Source organism: Mastomys coucha, unplaced genomic scaffold (genome assembly GCF_008632895.1).
Source record: "Mastomys coucha isolate ucsf_1 unplaced genomic scaffold, UCSF_Mcou_1 pScaffold1, whole genome shotgun sequence".
NCBI classification, from domain to species: Eukaryota; Metazoa; Chordata; class Mammalia; order Rodentia; family Muridae; genus Mastomys; species Mastomys coucha.
Window position 1 is genome coordinate 86,093,572 of NW_022196891.1, and position 19,281 is coordinate 86,112,852.

The 19,281-nt window shown below is 44.3% G+C and overlaps 1 protein-coding gene across 5 annotated transcripts in view; it reads right to left on the reverse strand.

Moving 5' to 3' along the window:
* Kctd3 (potassium channel tetramerization domain containing 3) overlaps positions 1–19,281 on the reverse strand; it is a 36,724-nt gene that overhangs the window by 3,534 nt on the left and 13,909 nt on the right. For 4 of the 5 annotated variants that reach the window (XM_031338367.1, XM_031338356.1, XM_031338376.1 and 1 more), the window contains 7 exons: positions 17,672–17,862; positions 14,297–14,412; positions 9,934–10,021; positions 9,739–9,855; positions 7,958–8,128; positions 5,423–5,578; positions 1,923–2,019 (listed from right to left, as the gene is read on the reverse strand). In XM_031338367.1, the coding sequence (XP_031194227.1) occupies positions 1,923–2,019; positions 5,423–5,578; positions 7,958–8,128; positions 9,739–9,855; positions 9,934–10,021; positions 14,297–14,412; positions 17,672–17,862 (936 nt within the window). The remainder of the gene's footprint in view (positions 1–1,922; positions 2,020–5,422; positions 5,579–7,957; positions 8,129–9,738; positions 9,856–9,933; positions 10,022–14,296; positions 14,413–17,671; positions 17,863–19,281) is intronic. The other variant, XM_031338395.1, reaches the window with a different exon arrangement.

Consider the following 19,281-nt stretch of genomic DNA (forward strand, 5'->3'; position numbering starts at 1 on the left):
GTTTATGCACAATATCTTACAATGTAAATCCACGAAGGCCCCAGACCCCCCAGTTAGAAGGAAAGCAGACCAGCAGGATAAGAGATGTGACCAGAGTGAGAGGCCAAGCAGCTGGAGGAGGGGGCGTAGGAGAGGTGGGCACAGAGAGGAAGCAGCCCAGTGGACCAGGCCAATGAAGTGGTCCTGTTAGCGACACACACTACACACATCGGAGACATCTTATCTGGAGTAAATTTCCTATTTCACCACGTGTGAGATCTAAGTCATTTCTCCTTTATTTCGGTTAGTATAGCTTTAAGAGAAGATATATTTTATATGTATGTGTGAATGCCTATATGTCTGCCTCAGAAGCCAGGAAAGAGCACTGGATCCCTTGCAACTAGAGTTATAGGTGGTTGGGAGCTGCTGGAAATTGAACCTTTGCTTTCTGCAAAAGCAGCACACACTTCGCCAGCACTGTCTAAATTGACAATTGTTTTTGTTTGTCAGGACAATAATCTTTTTCATTATTATTCATAAGAATTAACATTTATTTATATTTGAAAGATTTATATTTCTGGTTTATCTAAAATAAATCAATTCTACAAAGCAACTTCTGCTTGTTCTTTTTGTTACTATAGTATCCCTCTAGATCATAAAATCCATCTCAGGCAGAAAACTTTCTAAAATAACACAAAGGGGGATATTAATGAGGAAAGCTTATGAGACATGGCATGTTAGACAGAGCCAGAGCCCAGCGTAATAAGCACCTGGCAGCATTTGTACTCAGTACATACTAATTATAGCACAAACTAAATTCATTTTCTTAAAAAAATATATAAACAAATTCTGTGAAACATTAGCCATTTTCTAGAATTCATCTATTAGTTACTAATGACTATATACTACGTCTGTCTACATTAGCCATTTTCTAGAGTTCATTCATGAATTACTAATGACTATATGCTATCTCTGATGGAAATAAAACCTATCATCACTCAGAGTTCTCATTAAAACACCATGGAACCAGAGACATGCCAAATAAAGTTAAATGGGTAACTTTAAGAACATCAAAAGCACTAGCAACATTTAAAAGAAAATCTGTCTGTTTAATGACACTACTAGGAATTTTACTTGCTCATTTGCCTGGCATGCAGAAAAAACAAAAACAAAAACTAGAGACAACCATTTTCGAAGTTAAACAAAATAACAGAAAAGCTCATATTTACAAATGCCCACTGTGGTCAGGGTCGATAGGGCCTCTGTTTTCTTCACTTTAGCATATGACATATGTTTCAGAGAGTGGAACCCTATTCTGTCAGACAACTGATGAGGTCACTTAAGGTGAATTTACATAGTTAATAAAGGGCACTATCAGAATGTAGTGCATCTGTTTGCCATGAAATCCACTGGATCGCCATTAAAATTAGGAAAAACAAAAAAAAACCCAAAAAACCCTGAAGACAAAAGCAGAAAAAAAGGTTCCATCAGCAGTCAGGACCAGCATGGACCCCTGGGAGAATGAGAACAAACGTGAACCAAGACAGCTGCTAATTGGAAGCTGTGGCCAAGTTAGGCAGGCTACGTTACCATCAGCCAAGGATGACCAGCTTCCTTCCTTTTGTTGTATATAAGAGTCAGGCAATCTGTAATGTCCCATCTGGGAGACACACTTAATGGATATACACTTGTGCATGACAGGAAATGCTCAAATCGCAAGGCTCCTTGGCTTTGTTTTTCAATGGTGCTCTCAGTCTGTTCCGTCCAGAGTCATTATTACTCTAAGTGGCAGCACATCGCTGAGTCCCCTTTCTAGAGCTAACCAGCATGGGGATGTCTGTCTGTCTTAATGTGGCTAGTGCCCTCCACCTCTAACAAACTGCACCAGCATTCTGGGAGACAGAGGCAAATTCTGAATATACATGTCTTCTGTGAAGTGTCACCTTTTTCCAGTCGATGACAGCCTGACAAACAGCTTGTTGGTGATGGGAACAACTTTCTGGATGAACACTTGCTGATCATCTCGTTCTCCAAAAGGCCCTGTGTCAGAGAAGAAAAGGACAAGAGTGAGGAACGGTTTCATTTCATAAAAGCGCATTAATACTAACACTCCTCTCCTGACGACTCTCATGGCTGATGTGGCACAAGCCCTACGTCCCCGTCATACACAAGCTCAAGGCAAAAGTAGGTCAATGTGCATTCAATTTCACAATAGAAATACACAATGTTTCTTTTTTAAATATTTGTGTATGTGTGTCTATGTTCACATGTGTGAGTGTCTCTGTACATATTTGTGAGTGTGAGAGTCTCAGTGTGTGTGCCACTGTGCCTACAATTGACTGTAAGGTTTATATTGCAAAATGAAACAGCAGGAGGGCAGGCAGCCATGACAAGACTCAGCCTCAGGGATGCTGAGCTGACTGGCTGTTCGAGCTCCTGCCTGACCCTGCCTCACCTGAGCCTATTTCCAGAGACTTGCTTCCAGAACAGCTTCAGAAAGGGCTGCTAATCCCGATGGCCTGAGTCCATCCAGCCTTTCAGATGGTTCCAGTCAGGACTTCAGCTATGTCCTCAACGCTCTCAACACATAAGGACTGGGGAACAATTAATGCCAACCAGCTTTGACTTAACCACTCTTCCAACTTTGTTGTGGGCCCCAAACTGGAACTCTTTACCCCAACTCATCAGGAAGCAATTATAAGAAGACTGTTGTCCCAATTTCTTAACTTGGGGTGGATGAAATAACTTTTTGGTTATTTTATAAATTATAGATATGTTGTCATTTTAAGAAATAATTTACAAATAATTATAGTTTTGGACGGGTGAAACTAAATAGAGAGCTTAGACTCAGAGATTTCTATCTTTCCTTCTCTATCTTTCCTTCTTAAGGGAAGAGGGTTGAAAAGAAAAAAGGGGATACAGTATATTATTAAAAATCAGATAAATACGGATGGATTATTAAATCTACTATTAAAAGCATGTTATAGCTATATTACATTGGTAGAGATCATTATATTTTGATGCAGACTTGAGGTTATATTTTGTTACACTGATACAAAATTTTGTATATTAATACAGATTTAAGGTTTTTGTTAGTATAAATCTTTGTATATTGATCCAGAATTTAAGATTAATTTTGTTACTCTTATGTAAGCATTGTGCCTACTACGCAACTCATTTAAATTCCAAGGTTTAATCCTAGTCCTTTTAATAGCTGGTATTACAAAGTATTTAGGATAATTAAGTAATAAAAGCTGACAGTCAGTCAGACTCAGTCATGTTAGAGACTAGTCTGGATTATCACACAAAATACACTCCCTGAGTTGTGTAGATAATAGGTGTGTGTGGGGGGGATAGGCTTGTTCATATATGCTATGAATAGACAGATGGTCTTCAAAGGCATCAGAGATCTGCAGAATATGATATGTAGAATCATTTCATTATCAAAGGATCTTTTGACTATGAGACAGGTCTGCTCCTAACAGTACCCACACTCTACTTCAAGGAAGATGATGAGCATCAATACCTTCAATTGTGGTGAGCTAGCCACTGGGCAAGAAATGCCCCAACTTTATCTGCAGACAAATGCTATCCAAAAGGACAAATGGATGCAGGATAATCATCTGCTAAGCTCTGCCAAGACAGGGTGAGCTAGTCCTTCATAATTCCTGCTTCTGTTAAGGTCTGTCAGATGTTCTGGGCCAGAAAACTGAAGATAGATGTTCCAACACTATAAGGAATATTGGGGACTGTCCAGGAAGTAAGATGTCTCTATCATTTCTATGATTTCTGGGAGCTCCATCCCTGTGCTTCCTGCATACTCAAATAATTTTTTTTTTCTCAGATGTCTGATAGGGTTGAGCACTAGATAATTATAGTCTCACAGAGAAACTTAAGTTGTTTAGGATTTAAGATGCTTTCTAGGTCTAAAAAGATGGTTTTTGGATGGTAATACAAGTTAAAATAGAGGATGATTTAGGTATAAATCATCTATGTAATGGACTGCCTTATATCATGCCTTAAAATGTTCATAATTGTTATAATTGTATTCAATTTATATCTTAGAGAAAAGGAGCCTTTTATTGGACTAAAAGGGGGAATTTTTGAAGTTTTGTCTTTTGTAAGTATGGGTCCCCAAGAACTAGTCACCCAGAGACGGGAGAGTCTGAACAGAGACCCAAGTGAGCTATGTGACCTTGCCCCCAAATTATTTCTGACTACTGAATAGAGATGCTGACAGCCAACAGCTGGCATAGGTGGGTTTAGGGTTCCGGGGCTTAGGGGTGGTCAGAGGAGAACAACAAGGGAGAAAAGGTGAAGGAGAAAGGAGAAGCAGGCATGAGTTAGGTAAGTCATGAAAACATGGCCATGTGGGCTGGCCAACTGGAGTTAAAAGCAGCCCAGAAGGAACATAGTAATAACTCAGGATTATTGATAGGAAATAGATTCTAGTAGCATAGAGGGTAGATATCTGCCCGGCTCTTTTGCTGATCAAGGCTTATTGAAAATATAAAGGTTATATGCATTTTTTTTTATCTAGGAACTAAATGATCAAAGGCAGGGTAGAAACACCAGATTGGGATTAAAACTTTCTACAGCAGAGGCAGTAGAGGGTACTAAATCCCAATGAGCTGTCTATGTATACTCCAGGAATGGCACTCAGGCTTTCTATCTCTTCAATCCCACAGATACTTCAAACCTGTATTCTATACATTAAAGACTTATAAGCACTGGGTAGTGGTCGTGCACACCTTTAATACGAGCACTTGGGAGGCAGAGGCAGGCAGATTTCTGAGTTCGAAGCCAGCCTGGTCTACAGAGTGAGTTCCAGGACAGCCAGGGCTATACAGAGAAACCTGATCTCAAAAAACCAAAAAAAAAAAAAAAAAAAAAAAAAAAAAAAAAAAAAAAAAAAAAAAAAAAAAAGCCTTATAAGCTGAGGGTACAGGGTCCTTAAGGATCAGTTATCAACACTACAAGGAGCTTTGAGGATGTGTTTAGACTCTGATGACTTAGAAGGCGGCTTGGGAATAAAGATCCGATTTCTAGCAACAAAAGGGTAAGAGAAGACATGAAGTCACCTTGTACATCCTATGACTTCTTTGAAAGCCTACATGCAGAAGAACTATAGCATCTTCTGAAGATCAACTGTAGCAGAGTACAATGGGGCTACTGAGGTGATGCCTCAGCAGCTCTAGACACTTGTCACCAAGCCTGGTGATCTGAGTTTGATCCCCAGCATTCTCACAGCAGAAGAGAACTGACCTCTGACATCCAAGGTGTGCGCTCAGGTAAGAGTGCATGCACGCATAGCATTTGCACGCATGTGCATGCGCGCATACACACACACACACACACACAATTTGTTGAAATGACTTTCAAAATTAAAATATAAAATTCCCACCAGCCCTGGTCCTAGATTTCCATCTCTGAAGACGCCTACCGATGTCATTTCCAGAGGAATAGCTGCCATGGCTCTCTGTCTCCTCCAAGGACAGGATCTTGAAGGACGCTAAGGGAGTGGAGCCTGGCTGTGTAGAGATCATGCCTCTGAACCGTGTCACTGTCCAGGTGCGGACGTGGTTGTTGTCGGCACACACTAGGAAAGAAAGAACACAGTATGTCACCTCCCCACTCTGAAACACGTTTCTTCTTTTACATCAAGCAGACATTTGAAAAGGCAGATCACAGATTTATCTTAAAACCATACTCGATTTGCACACAGTAAGCCAACAGGAGAGAAGTGGGTCTGGGAAGGTGATCAAGTGAAGACGATTGCTGCCGAGTCTCAAGACCTGATTTCCACTCTGGACTACGTGATAAAAGGTGGGAACTGACTCCTACAAAGTGGAGAGACTTCCGTGGTCAGGAATGCTTGTTTCTCTTCACAGGACTCGAGAGTGGTCCCAGCACCCACTTCAGAGGACTCACAACTGCCTGCAATCCCAACTCCAGAGAATCTGATGACCCCTCCTGTTCTCTGAGAGTAGCCAAACAGGATATGACATAAGACATTCACACTTAAAACACTTAGCCAGATGTCATGGCACACATCTTTAATCCCAGAACTTGGGAGACAGAGACAATCACATCTCTATGAGTTCTAGGTCAGACTGATCTACATCGTGAGTTCCAGGATAGCCAGGACTACATAAAAAGACCCTGTCTCGTAAGCCCCCACAAAGGCTAATAATAATAATAATAATAAATTTAAAATGTTAAAAAGATTTTTAAAAACCTAATAAAGACTCTAATGTGACTACAAATGAGTAATAAATAATTATCCTACAAGATGTGTGGAAAGTGCTGGTCACCAGTTTACAATTACTCCTGGTTTAGAGTATTTAGGGTCTGAGTAATATAAGATACCCCTCTCAAGCTTAAAAACCTTTCTACATTGTGTCTTACAGGATTTTGCCTTGGTTTTATTATTGCTAATTTCTGAGTAGGAATGCTATTAAATGACCATACAGTGCATTATTTCTGAAACTGTCCATGTTTTTGTTCTAAATAGGCATGCTTGTTAAGAAGATATACCCTAAAATATGAAGTCAGGAAAGAAGTATACTTTTTTGTTTGCTTTAACAAGGAGGAAAATTAACTTGCATTTGTGATAATTTTAGAAATGTCTTTGAATGCTAGGAATGTAGAACTTTTATAGAGACACCACAGTTCCTATGTAATACAATATCAGCTTTGTATTTTAAAGCAAACTTTAGAAAGAAACTTGGAGAATACTAAGAAATAATTGCTGTGCACTTTTTAGTAGTATATAATGAAATCCTCAGTCCTTAGGCCAGTAGTGAAGTACAGGAGCTGCAGGTGAGGCATTTAACCAGTCCTGTGGGAAAACGGCCCTGTCTCACTAAGCTCAGTTCTTAGGCCAGTAGTGAAGTACAGGAGCTGTAGTAGGTGAGGCATTTAACCAGTCCTGTGGGAAACGGCTCTGTCTCACTAAGCTTAGCAGGACTGAGAAGACAGAGAACTGAAGCAATCATGGATGATTCCAGGGTTGATGACAGAACCTTGGTCATACTCCTCCTGCAAGGCCCCATTTCAGACCCTAGGATGCATACCACAGAAAAAGCACAGGGCTGCATTTAAGCCAATAGCCACCAGGGGGCAGAAGGGCTGAGAACACAGAACACTGCAGACCCCTGCTTTAAACTGGGCCTTTAAATGCAGACCTACAACAAACAGCATTTGCCATTTCGGAGAACACCAGGCTCCTGCTGTGGACTTCATCTTCCAGGAGGAGACAGATGGCAGACAAACACGCAACAACCACACGGTAAGCCTGTGAACGCACGGGATAAGGAGGCACGGGAGACCCAGCAGACAAGGGTACTTTTACACAGACTGGGAGACCTTACTGAGGAGTGTCTGCGAGACGGAAGGGTAGAGCAACCAAACAAGCAAGTAACCAACCAAGAGCAAACAAGTCTGAGGCATTTTTATAAGCCAGAAAAGCTAATAGCTTAGAATCTCATGATCCAAAGAAAGTAGGCTGGCACTAGACAAAATTATCATGTAATACCATATTTATTTCATTATCTAAATTTTTAAAGCTTTGTGATTATAGGGAACTATAAAACCACAAAATGTTACTTTCACAAAATGTTACATAATTTTATATTGTTATGAATTTTAAACATAAGGTAGTCAACTATCAAAATACATCTAAGTCTACAACTTTAGCTTATACTGAAGATACCAAATAAATTTATATTAAAGTTCAAACTTAGAAAAGTTTGAAACAGAAAAATCTTCTCGGTGGTGATCTGATAAGCATCTTGAAATGAAGTATGCCAGAAGAAGTAACTATCAGAGAATTAACAGAAGATTAAAGATTTCCTAAGTTTATGTACAGTACATCCAAGTCAAAGCCATACTCCTTCAGTTTTTCAGGATGCAGCATAAAGCATTTCACTTCCTGTCTCAGCACAGGCGTCACAGGAGATGGGCAGTCATCTTGTACCTGACACCAGGTGCTTCTCTGACAGCATGATCTTGGTCACGGGGCTGCGGTGAACGGTGAAGGTCTGGAAGAGCTGAGGCCCGGAGCCGACCGTCTCTGGGTGCTGCACAATCACTCGCACAGCTCCAGAGCTTGTACCGTAGGCGATCTCAATCCAGTTTCCGCTGACACCTAGGAGCGACAGGTCAAAGGAAGTGTCTTATGTAATGGCTGAAAGAACTCCTGATAGCGATCCTCTGTGATGACAGAGGCCCAGCAGAGACCAGAGCTGGTGACCAAAAAACTCAGCCACAACTCAAGGCTGCTCACAGCACAAAGTCTGCACGTCACACGTCTCTCTTGACCCTTCACTCTACAGTGAAACTGCTCCTGGGCCTCCTATACTGTCTTAGGTTTTACTGTGATAATTACACAATAACTCTAAGAATTCTCATGCCTACCTACCTCTGCTCCTTATTGATAGAAACTGAATCACCTTTCACAGTGCAGACATGGTACCAACTAAATATCAATTTAGAGACTAACCCTGTTGTGCCAGACCCACCAGGAGAATGCCACCCCACAGCAGCATCCCCCAGGAGAATGCCACCCCACAGCAGCATCCCCTGAAGTACACTGGGAGTGGCCTTAGCTTTTACTTCTGCTGCAGTACTGAGCCATCCTTCACTTACCAAGTGTCACCTACATGAAGAGTGTCAAACCCAACACAGTGGGAGAGGCACACTTCTTACAATGCTCACACCACACTGATGACCGTTCTGCCTTTTCAAATCCGCCCTGGCTCAGCTGTGGCTTCACATTTCTTTTTCTTCCTATTTTCAAAGGCTTATTTTTACTTTATGTGTGTGACTGTGTCACTGGCATGCATGTCTGTGCACCAGCTCCATGCCTGGATAGCCAGAAGAGAGTGTAACTCCTGGATCTGGAGTTATGGACAGTTGAGATCTGCGTGCGGTTCTAGGGACAGAACCTGAGTCCTCTGGAAGAGCAGCAAGTGCTGAAGGGACTCCATCATTCCAGCCCTGGTAGCTTTTCTTAGACTGGTGCCACATCCCATCACAAATCAAAAGACAGGCAGACACTGCATTCTTCCACGCTTCACAGATAGATAACTATGAGCTTTACTTCCTGATCACCTGAGAAGGCCGCCAGTCAAAGGGAAGAGCAGAGGACTGCATGGGACACTCCAGCCAATCAGAGACCCCACTTTCATGCTTCCTACGTCTTGCCAACATGAGGAAGGGCTTTTCTCCTTTGGGTAGTTTGATTTCTAAAACTTTCCCAGTTTTATCTCTAATTGTAAATTAGATTGGGAATCCATTCTTCATTACACTCATTCTAGAGCAGAGCTCAGCAAGCTTTCTCTAAAGAACCAAGTCCTAATTAAGTTCTAAATTCTGCTTTCCACATTGTCATAACCTATCTCTATCTAGCTCTATCACTGAAAGCAGACAGGACAATGCACAGAACAAATGAAGAGACGGGAGGGAGGGAGGGAGGGAGGGAGGGAGGGAGGGAGGGAAGGAGACAGACAGAGCTAGCATGAGTGGTCCTGAGTAGTCTTTAGTCATTTCAGGGCCCACTGTAATTCTCTTGTGCTGACGATTCTCTTGTTCAAGGAATCCAGTCAAGTGATGGATGCCATGGCCAAGCAGCACATCCAGGCACATGGGAGCATGTTAGTGGCTCTCAGCACTCTCTCATTACAGGCATCTTCAGATCGTAAGCCCCCAATACAAGCAGTCTCAAGAACCCCGAGGCCCCCGAGGCCGTGCACTGACTTGTTTTGGGGGTGAGGTAGACACTCAGTGCGGTGATGGCGTCGTTGGAAGGGTCGTGATAGAGCTCAGTGACAAGGAGGTCGTTATCCTTCATCCGCAGCGGGAACTTCTGCATGTCTGAAGACAAGAACACATCTAGTCACAACTAGAGGGCGAGGTCTCCATGCCTGTGTATAAAGCATGCTCGATGCTCACCTATGTAATATATTGATCCGTTGTTGCATCCGAGGAGGAGGAAGGAGCCTGCAGTGTCGTAGCTGGTTATGGGGACAACATCCTGCACCTGATGCAGTGAGATTGTTACATGTTAGGAAGAGAGCATCACTTCTACTTTCCGCCTCAGGGCTCTGATTCTTTCAGGTGTCCCAACACCCACTTCTAGCAAGCTTAGATAACAAGCGTCTTTAGGCCCCATGCGGCTTTGAAGACACATGTTCTAGTTGCATCCCACAGCAGCCATGCTCTCTGAAGTCAGATGTGTCACCTCTTCTTGCTGCATGTGGTAACTATGCCACAGCCTCTGGAACTGAAAGGCCAAGTCAGGACCCCTCCCCCCTTCTCCTCCTATGTCACTCATATAAAATAAAGTGCCGAAGCCACATAGTGAATAATTAGAGCCAGTGGCCAGCACAAATGATTTCAGACACAGTGCAGCTGCCTGACAACCTGCTACAACTTCTTCAAGTGGACAGTGTCCTGTCTTACTATCCTCAGTTAAGACTCTCCTAGGAAACAGCAGAGGCAAAGCTCCCCGTGTCTTCTTTTCCAGGTACTGGGATTAAACAGCATCTCTTCAAAGCAATCAGTCTGGTTTGCCAACAGGTAACTGTGCAAATCCAAAGGACTTAAGTCACCACAATGAATGAATGAATAAATGAACGAACAAATGAACAAACAAAGGCAAGAAACAACACAAAGTGGCAGCAGCAGCAGGAAACAGGAGTGAACAACTCTCTACCATCACACCAGAGAGGTTGTAAACATCCCTAATGATTAAGATATATGAAGCCACTCATTCAAAGGCTAAGACAGACTCCTCAGCAGTTAGCGCTGCTCCAAGGAGCTAGCACTTCTCAGGCTTGTTTTTCAGCAAGGATAAGATCTACATGTAATTTGCTTCACATGTGTTTGCTTTATGTGATACAACCTAACAAAGCATTTGGTGAACTCTTGAGGCATCTGTTTGCCTCCCAGAGAAGTAAAACCGAAAGATAATTGTGGTGTGTCAGGACCAGAAGCAGAGTGCATAGTGTGAGCCTAGGGGTAGAAGGGGTTGTCATCTCAGCAGAGGTTGGGGAGAAACTAGAGAGCAAGAGGGCTCTGGGACTGGACACCAAGAAGAGAAGAAGAGCAAGGCAGAGCCTGGGTCCACTCCAGCTACACCACAGGCACCTGGGATTAAAGATCTCTCTAAGCTGCTCACACACAGGATGCTCTGCTGTGTGCACACCACAGCTTCACAGTCACGAGCTGCACTAGGGCATCTCTGCAGGCCCCGGGGTCAGGGCTCTCAGAGAACAGACAGCATCTCATGTGGCATGCCACTGCCCATGCTCAAGTAAAACTGTCTGAGAGTGAAGGCATCTTGCCTGCCACTCACCCGTGCTCTGGCCCCAGCTGGCCAGATCTCACTAGCTCCAGCACTACAGGACTTGTGCTCTTCACGAGGGTCTCCACAGCAGGAGTAGAATGGCCTTCAAGCCCTCTGGGGCCATGTTTTCCTGAAAGACTGGAGCTTCTGAGGCTCACCTCAGGAAAACGCTGTCACCTGCTCTGCAGGAAGATGGGTCCTGTGCTAAGCTAAATCAAGTGACCCTCCCGGTCCAGCCTACTCTACCTAAGGCCACAGTGCTTGCTCTGGATCCTTGTGCAGGGTCAGTAGCTCCTCCTCGAACTCAGCCTCCACTGTTAGAGTCACAGGACAAGCTGTCATTAAAGCACTAACTGAGAGGTCTCTGAGCCCTCACAGAAATGCATGAAGCATTCTCTGATCCTTTGAGAGGCAAAGTAGGTGTGTTACACCGTGGCTTTCAGGACTGACGCCCACAGTTTCTCCATATTCTGATAGGAGACTAACACTTGTAATAAATCTTTGCTTAGCTCTGTCTTCCTGATTTGGGGAAATGAGGCTTACACGGCGCTGCTTCTGCCACGTTACTTAGGCTGACCTACTGACATCACTGAAGGAAGAATGCTTTCTGACTAACACTGCAACATCATGGTGGATGTGTGTGCTATGCTGTATGAGAAGGGAGTGATTAGAAAGGAATGTGAAATATAAAGCCCTATTTTTTATCTCCACTAGATCAGTTTTTATAACATTTCATTAACATTTTACTAAGGCAGAGCTGAGAAGCTGATAGAAAAATCTAAATTTTCCAGTGTTTTTAAGGTTAAATGCATATGCAATGCTTAATGATTCATCTGACTCTAATGTTCAAACACACCCTGACTAGACATCTAAGTGAAGAACTCAGGGCTGCCCTGTGCACCTCCTCTGCTGGGTGTGGCTACAATGCTGCTGAAGGCCAAGTGAGAAGTGAGTCAAGCAGTGCTGCAGCAGTCTGGGAGCTGTCTGTTGACATCTGCAGACAATGCCGAGGCCTCACAGAGGACCATCTCTGCAGTGCACTAGGGAGAACTCCAGCTCCGTCACAAGGCCAGTTTGCTGCACAGATGCACAGCTTTTCCAAGTCTTTCTGAAACAAATCCATGTCAGATGTGGTCTTCAGCCATGTATACCCGGGCATGAAGAGTCAGCTGATACACAGACAATACACCCAAGGGAAGATCCACAACAAGGTCACTGGAATGAATCTCTGGATCTCAAAGCTATTCAAATCTTTATGCTTAGTTCTACCAACAGTGAAAGGCCAACAGGACAATAAAGGAGCTGCTCCTGCCAGGGTCACATCCTTGTGTGGACAGCATGGCTCTGCTGTAACAACTGGCACGGAGCAGAAGTCCCATTGCTCACTTCTCCCTGCAGGGGCACCGCAGCAGAACACTGCTGACCATGCTGTCGGCTATGTCAGAGCCTCTCTGCTGACAACCACTGCAATGCCTTACCTGAGGCTCATCCAGTGTTGCCAGCCCCTCTGCTCCTCAGTCCTAAGGTCCCAGGACTGTTCCTCCTCCAGAACCTCACATGTGTCAATTGTGTCACATCCCCCCACAGCCTGTCACTTTTAAGTCAACCCTTCACCTCATCTTGTCAGCTGACGTGTATCCTATCTTCTCGTCCGATGCGTCTATGCCCACACAGAGGCCCTAGGGTTTCCATTCATCAGTACATCTGATGGGTTCATTCCAAGACCTCACCATACCAAAACCTTGGATGCACAAACATAACAAGACGTAGTGTCTACAGGCCACCTCTGTGTACGTCATCATCTCTAGACTACCCAGCATTATCTAATGTGAACGTCATAAGATTAGCTGAGGTCTGTATTGTTCAGGGACAACAATAAAGATGTCAATTCTGTTTGGAACGGTCTTCATTCAGCTGGTTGAATCTACGGATGCGAAACCCAGGGCTATGGAAAGCTGGCTGCACTTTCGAGTCTGCACAAGGGATTAAATGGGCCACGGTGAGAACTGCTCCAGCGCTAAGGCCTCAACCCGCACTGCTGTGGGCCATTTTCTTTCCAATTCCTTTTACCTTGTCAGTCTGTCCAAGTCCCTCCCAGACCCAACACCCTTGCGTCTTTCCCTGCCTTCCCAGCGTGTTACCTTGGTTTCAATAACCTTGCCAGCACTGTGTTTTCTCAGCCATTGGTCCACTGCACTCACCTACATGAAACCCCTTCCATCAGGCCAACCCCATACTTCGTTTCCCCAAGCTCCTGTCCCAGTTCTCAGTACTAATGGATCACCAGGCCATGAAAAGTACATGATTCACAGCGCCTGTGATCCTTGGTAGCACACGTCCACGTCCACATACTTTTGTCTTTCCTCTTTCCTCTCCATCTGTCAGTCACCATCTCCTCTGTGTTCTACATTCCACACCCTCCCCACTGCTGGAGAACTCGTCACCTCCATCCTTCCAGCGTGCAGAGCTTTCCCTGCAATGCCTCTCTCCACCTACAACATGCTCAAGCTTCTCCTACCCTGGGGGAAATGCAGTCCTTAAGTGTAGGAGACAAACAGAGCAAAACACTATCTTCAGATCATTCAATTCCTTTTACCATTCCATTACTTCGAGAGCCTTTAAAGCTCCCCCACTTTCTTCAGTCCTGTCTCATTCTCCTTAGGCCCTGGAAGGTGTTTAGCTGACTTTCTGTCTCTATACAACCTATCTATGTCCAGACTCATCTGTGCTTCCACTCAATAAATGAAGTTTGCCTTAATTCCTATACTCACAGCATGGCTCTTAAAAATCTCAGAGATGGAAAAAATGCCAAAACTCAGTTTAAAAATATCATTATATAAGTAAAAGAAACTCCCTTTAAAACAGTAAAATGTCTACATACTCACGGTTGGCAGGAACTCTATGGGAAGGGGCACTGTAGGCAGGAAAGTGTTCTCACTTGTGGAAGGAGCATTGACTGAGACTAACCTGCCAGTGCTGTGTGACAGCATTCCACACACCCACTTTCCCTGTGTGACTTGTGGCCACCAGCTGGTTCCCAATGAAGAAGAGAGCGTCTACAGGAACACCGAGGCTGAACACACCTTAACCGGCAAAGCAAACACAGATGTCAGTCCAGCACATCTTATAACTGCTCACAACCTAGACTAAACATCCCCAGGGTTACTACAGCCTACTGACTGTGTGCTGTGATCAATGGGGACCAGAACTCAGGCAGTGCCTGTACATTCTTAAGTCTCCATTAAGGAGCCCGAGAGCAGAGTCAGTAGACAATCTTACATCTCTATCTAGTGTTGTCTAATGCTGTGGCGCTCAGCCCTAGTCCACCATAACCACCACCTGGCAGGCAGGAAGAGACTATGCCAGACCCAGTAAAACCTGCTGGGAATTCAGAAGTAGCCTGCTCAAGGACTAGATCTTGGGGAACTACTGACTAAAGGCATACACTTGGCAACCCAACCATCTGAAAAAGTTATCTCAAAAAATGCAGAAATAAAGTAACAGAAGAGCAAAACATCACACTGTATTCAGAACAAGCACTTAAGTCTTTAACCCTGTTTCCCAGTATTTACATTTCAATCGAACTAATTGAAAAGAAACTGTATGAAGCAAGAAGCTTTCTGAAAGAACACAAGAAGATTCATTTCACCAAGATTCCCAGGTTGGTAGAAGAAGGCACACCCATCTCTACTACAATGCACAGACTACAGAAGGGAACGCAGTCAACACAGTAATCAGAGGGATAAAGGAGCCGGGGAAGGGCTGAGGGAAGGAAACCGCTGGGGCTGGCTTTTCCAAAGGTCTACAGGCGCCATCAAGCTCTCCAGCTTGATGACTGTAAGAAAGGGGCGGTGGTCTAAGGGACACCCACACTAAGGTGAGAGCTAGACTTCTGGTTCCTCTCAGGTGGCACACGGAGCCTATCACTGGCCTGTCTCCAGCCATGTCTGACAGGCTCTCAGAGACCACCACCACTTGTACTTCCTGTTCTTCCTACATCATCCATCCGTCCTAACCTCAGATGCCCCTCACACATGCTCACACCTGCACTCACTCACACACACACCCTGACTTCAGATGCCCCACACACATTAGTAACTTGCTCCCTGTTTATTTACCAGCTGGCTCACTCAGGTCTCTATTGCTGAAATAAACACGACCATAAGCTAAGTGACTTGGGGAGGAAAGGCTCTATCTTACTTTCCAGCTTGCAGTCCAACATCCCGAGAAGGTGGGGCAGGAACCTGGAGACAGAGCTGATACAGAGGAACCTGGAGACAGAGCTGATACAGAGGCCATAGGGAAACATTGCTTCCTGGCTTGGTCCTCATGGCTGGCTCAGCTGCTTCTTACGTATCCCAGAGCCCCTGCCCAGGGGTGGCACTACCTGAATCCTTCATAGCAATTAGCAATGAAGAAAATGCACCACGGGCTTGCCTGTCGACCAACCTGGTGGGGGCATTTCAAAACTGAGGCTCTCACTTCCCAAATGACCCCAGCTGTGTCAAGCTGACAGAACTAGCCAGCACAGCAGCTCGTCTTCAATGTTAATGTTAACAGACCAAAGGGGGAAGGTAGCCTGTTAAACATGATGCATGGTATTCTATTCCACACTTTAAAACAGTAACAGCAAAACTGCACAACACACAAGACGGCACTTTTAGGCAATGCACAAAAGGCAGCAGTGGACTCAAGATCCAGGCAGCTGTCTTCCTGCTCTGGGCACTCCCATCACCGACTGGACAGAGATGAACACTGCCGAGGGATGGGGAAGTGGCACTAAGGACAACCCAGGTGAAAGGGGTGCTGTGGAATGGTGGGAAGTCCCCGTGGCCACATTAGAGTGCAGTGCCTGGCTGAAGACCTCAGACACTCTGAGGAGAGGGGGAAGATGGAGAAAGACAGATTTGACATCTGGCATACTGCTCCCCAAAACAAACAGAACAAGCTTAATTCAAGGAGGGTATCAGTTGGTATTTGTTGCCAGCCACAGAAATTCAGTTTCAAGTGAAATGAGTGTTCTGAAGACCCCGCTGACACTGGCAGATGTGTGAGCACACTGATTCCCAGGTCAGGACACGCTACAGCAGGGGAATGACTGGTACCAACATTTACAAAACTGCCTAACTCAGCAAGCCAACACTCCCCAACTGCTCAGCACATGTGTTACAAACCACTCAAAACCAAATCAGACTGGGGTCTAATTGAGCAGACTTGTTTCATGATTCATGATTCAAGATTCAGGATTCAAGAGAAAGAACCACAGTTTTTTGAAAATATTATTTACAAAAATATATTAACTGTTTATCACTTCAAGCCACCCTGTCTTTACATAGATCAATAAAAATAATGTATCATAGCAAACTAAATACAGAAACAGACTTAAGAATTACAAAAGAAGTCAGCACAGGGCTGTGGAGAGGGTCAACTTAGTAACAGTGCTTGCTGCACACGCATGAGCTCAGATCCTGGGCACACACTTGAGAAGAGAGAGAAGCCCTGCACGCCTGTGTCCTAGCAGGTCTAGTGGTAAGGTGTGAGCAGAGACAGAGGGATCACTGTTGTTCATCAGCCCAGGCAAACCCAGCAAGTGCCAAGTCAATGAGAGAATCTGCCGTAAGGGAATAAGGCAGAAAATGAAGGAGCAGGACCCCCACATCTTTCTGTGACTCAACAGACAATGGGCATGTGCACTCACACATATACACATACATGCATACATACCAGGCACGTGTACTCCAACACACAAAAATAAAAATTTAAAAAGACTACAAACTGTAACCAATACTACTTGTCTCAAAATTTTTCTTTTTGGAAAACATCTCTTTTCATTAATATGTGATTTGAATCGCAATGCAATGAGTTTAGTATTACTATTTTTATGTCACTAAATACTAAAACTTCCAAGTTTAATTTCTAGTAATATGAATGGCAATAGATAATAATCTCTACAAATACTTTTTGGTCTGGACTAACTTATGAGAGCTTTGGTTCTGAGAAATTTGGCTACAGAAGCCAGACAGTATGAGCTACTTACCCACCTTCAAGAGTGGAGGGACCCAGCTCCCGCTGGGTGGCAGAGCACCAGGCTCTACCGAAGAGCTTTCCTCTCACACAGCACTTCTCACAGAGGCTCTACCGCAGAGCTTTCCTCTCACACAGCACTTCTCACAGAGGCTCTACCTCAGAGCTTTCCTCTCACACAGCACTTCTCACAGAGGAGTGCTCTGACCACTGGCCCAAGAGCTGTAACAAGCCCAGCCACTCATCACACTTAGGACCCGTCTCTCCTAAACTCCAAACTTCCACGGGCAACAGCCAAGCACAAAAGACTCTTCCTACCAATCTCACTCCCGCTTCCTCCATCCTGAACACTCCACAGGATGATGCTGCTCTCTGAGGCGACTGCCACCATTTTGTCCTTGTCTCCATGAGGACCTCCAACCACCTTTGCATTTAAAGCCACCCGTTCAATGGTCCAGTCCAGGTACGGGCTTGTAAACACTTGCTGCCACCCTGAAGACTCTTTGATTCTGTTAAGAATAAACATGTAGAGTAAACTTAGTGGTGGGTGGGAATAAGAATAGAAATCACCATAGCAAACAAACAACAACAACAAAAAGACCCACATCCTCCATCTACCTAGATATATTGAATGTAATTTTTGATATATCAACTACAAAGACATTATTCCTGACCTTACATTTACATATATAGGACATGTGACCACAGAAAAGAACTAGAATACCATAAATTAAAATTCATAAAATGCTTTAAAAGTTCAAAGAAAAATTTTAAGATTGTTCAGGTTTGGTCGGTTGCTATGCACTATAATGCTAAATTATGTACCAGAGGGTCTAGTTGCCTACAAGTGAATTTTCAGAGTTACAAGCTTTTGTTGTGTAAACCTTGTTCTTTAATTTAAAACACTGGATAAATAAAAATGGTAGCCAATTACCGAAGGGATTAGGGGTGGGTGGGTTTTGAGTTACCTGTAACCTGGCTAGTGACTACAGAGAGGGATGGGCATGGGGCAGAGACAGAGACCGACAGAGACAAGAAAGGATATGATGAGAGGAGAAAGCCACCATGAAAGGAGATGAACCATGAGCACATGGGTATATCACATGGGTATATCACTGCGGAGGTAGCCGGGCCAGCTGTTAGAAAGGTAAATTAGATAAGTTACCCCCACACCTAGTAATTGTCAAAGCCAAATAATCATTTGTAAGCTAGACAGAGATAAGTTTACATTGGTTTATCTACATAAGATGTTGAGTTTCTCACATTTTCCCACAAAGCTACTGCTGTGTTCTGTATGACTGATTATGGCCACAGCAGTTAGCATCTGGGAAGAGTTCGGGATCTTTCCTTTATTTTTTAGCAACCATATGATGTCACTAACGTGACATGGCAAGAACTCAAGTCTCTGCTGCTCAGATGACATGACATCACAACCCTAAACACCTGAGTGTCTGAGGACTGGTTCATACAGGTCAAGACGACACTGTGCATGCCCCCTTCTGTTCTCCTCCCCGTCCCCTGGCTCTCTCTGGGACAAGGTCTTTCTATGCACCTGAGACTGAAGTAGAACTTATTATGTAGCCCAAGCTGGTCTCCAACTCAATCTTCCTGCCCCAGACTCTCAAGTGCTGAGATTATAGACTTGTACCTCCATGCCTGGCTCCCATTCTTAATAAATTTCTCTGTCCTATATGAACTCCAGTCTTCTAGACTGGTCTTCTGTGTGAATGAACAGCAAGCCCCCAGGGTTACAGCCTGATTATAGCATCCCAATGGCCAAGTCAGCAAAAGGGCCATCTTGGTTCCGCCTAGCTGGAGAAAGGACAACGCTGTCCTTAAACTATGACATACGGTGAAAGCTAACCTGGCTGGCCACTGGCAGAACATGTGCTATTTAATTAGCACAACACAGGCACAGGCCACTGTTT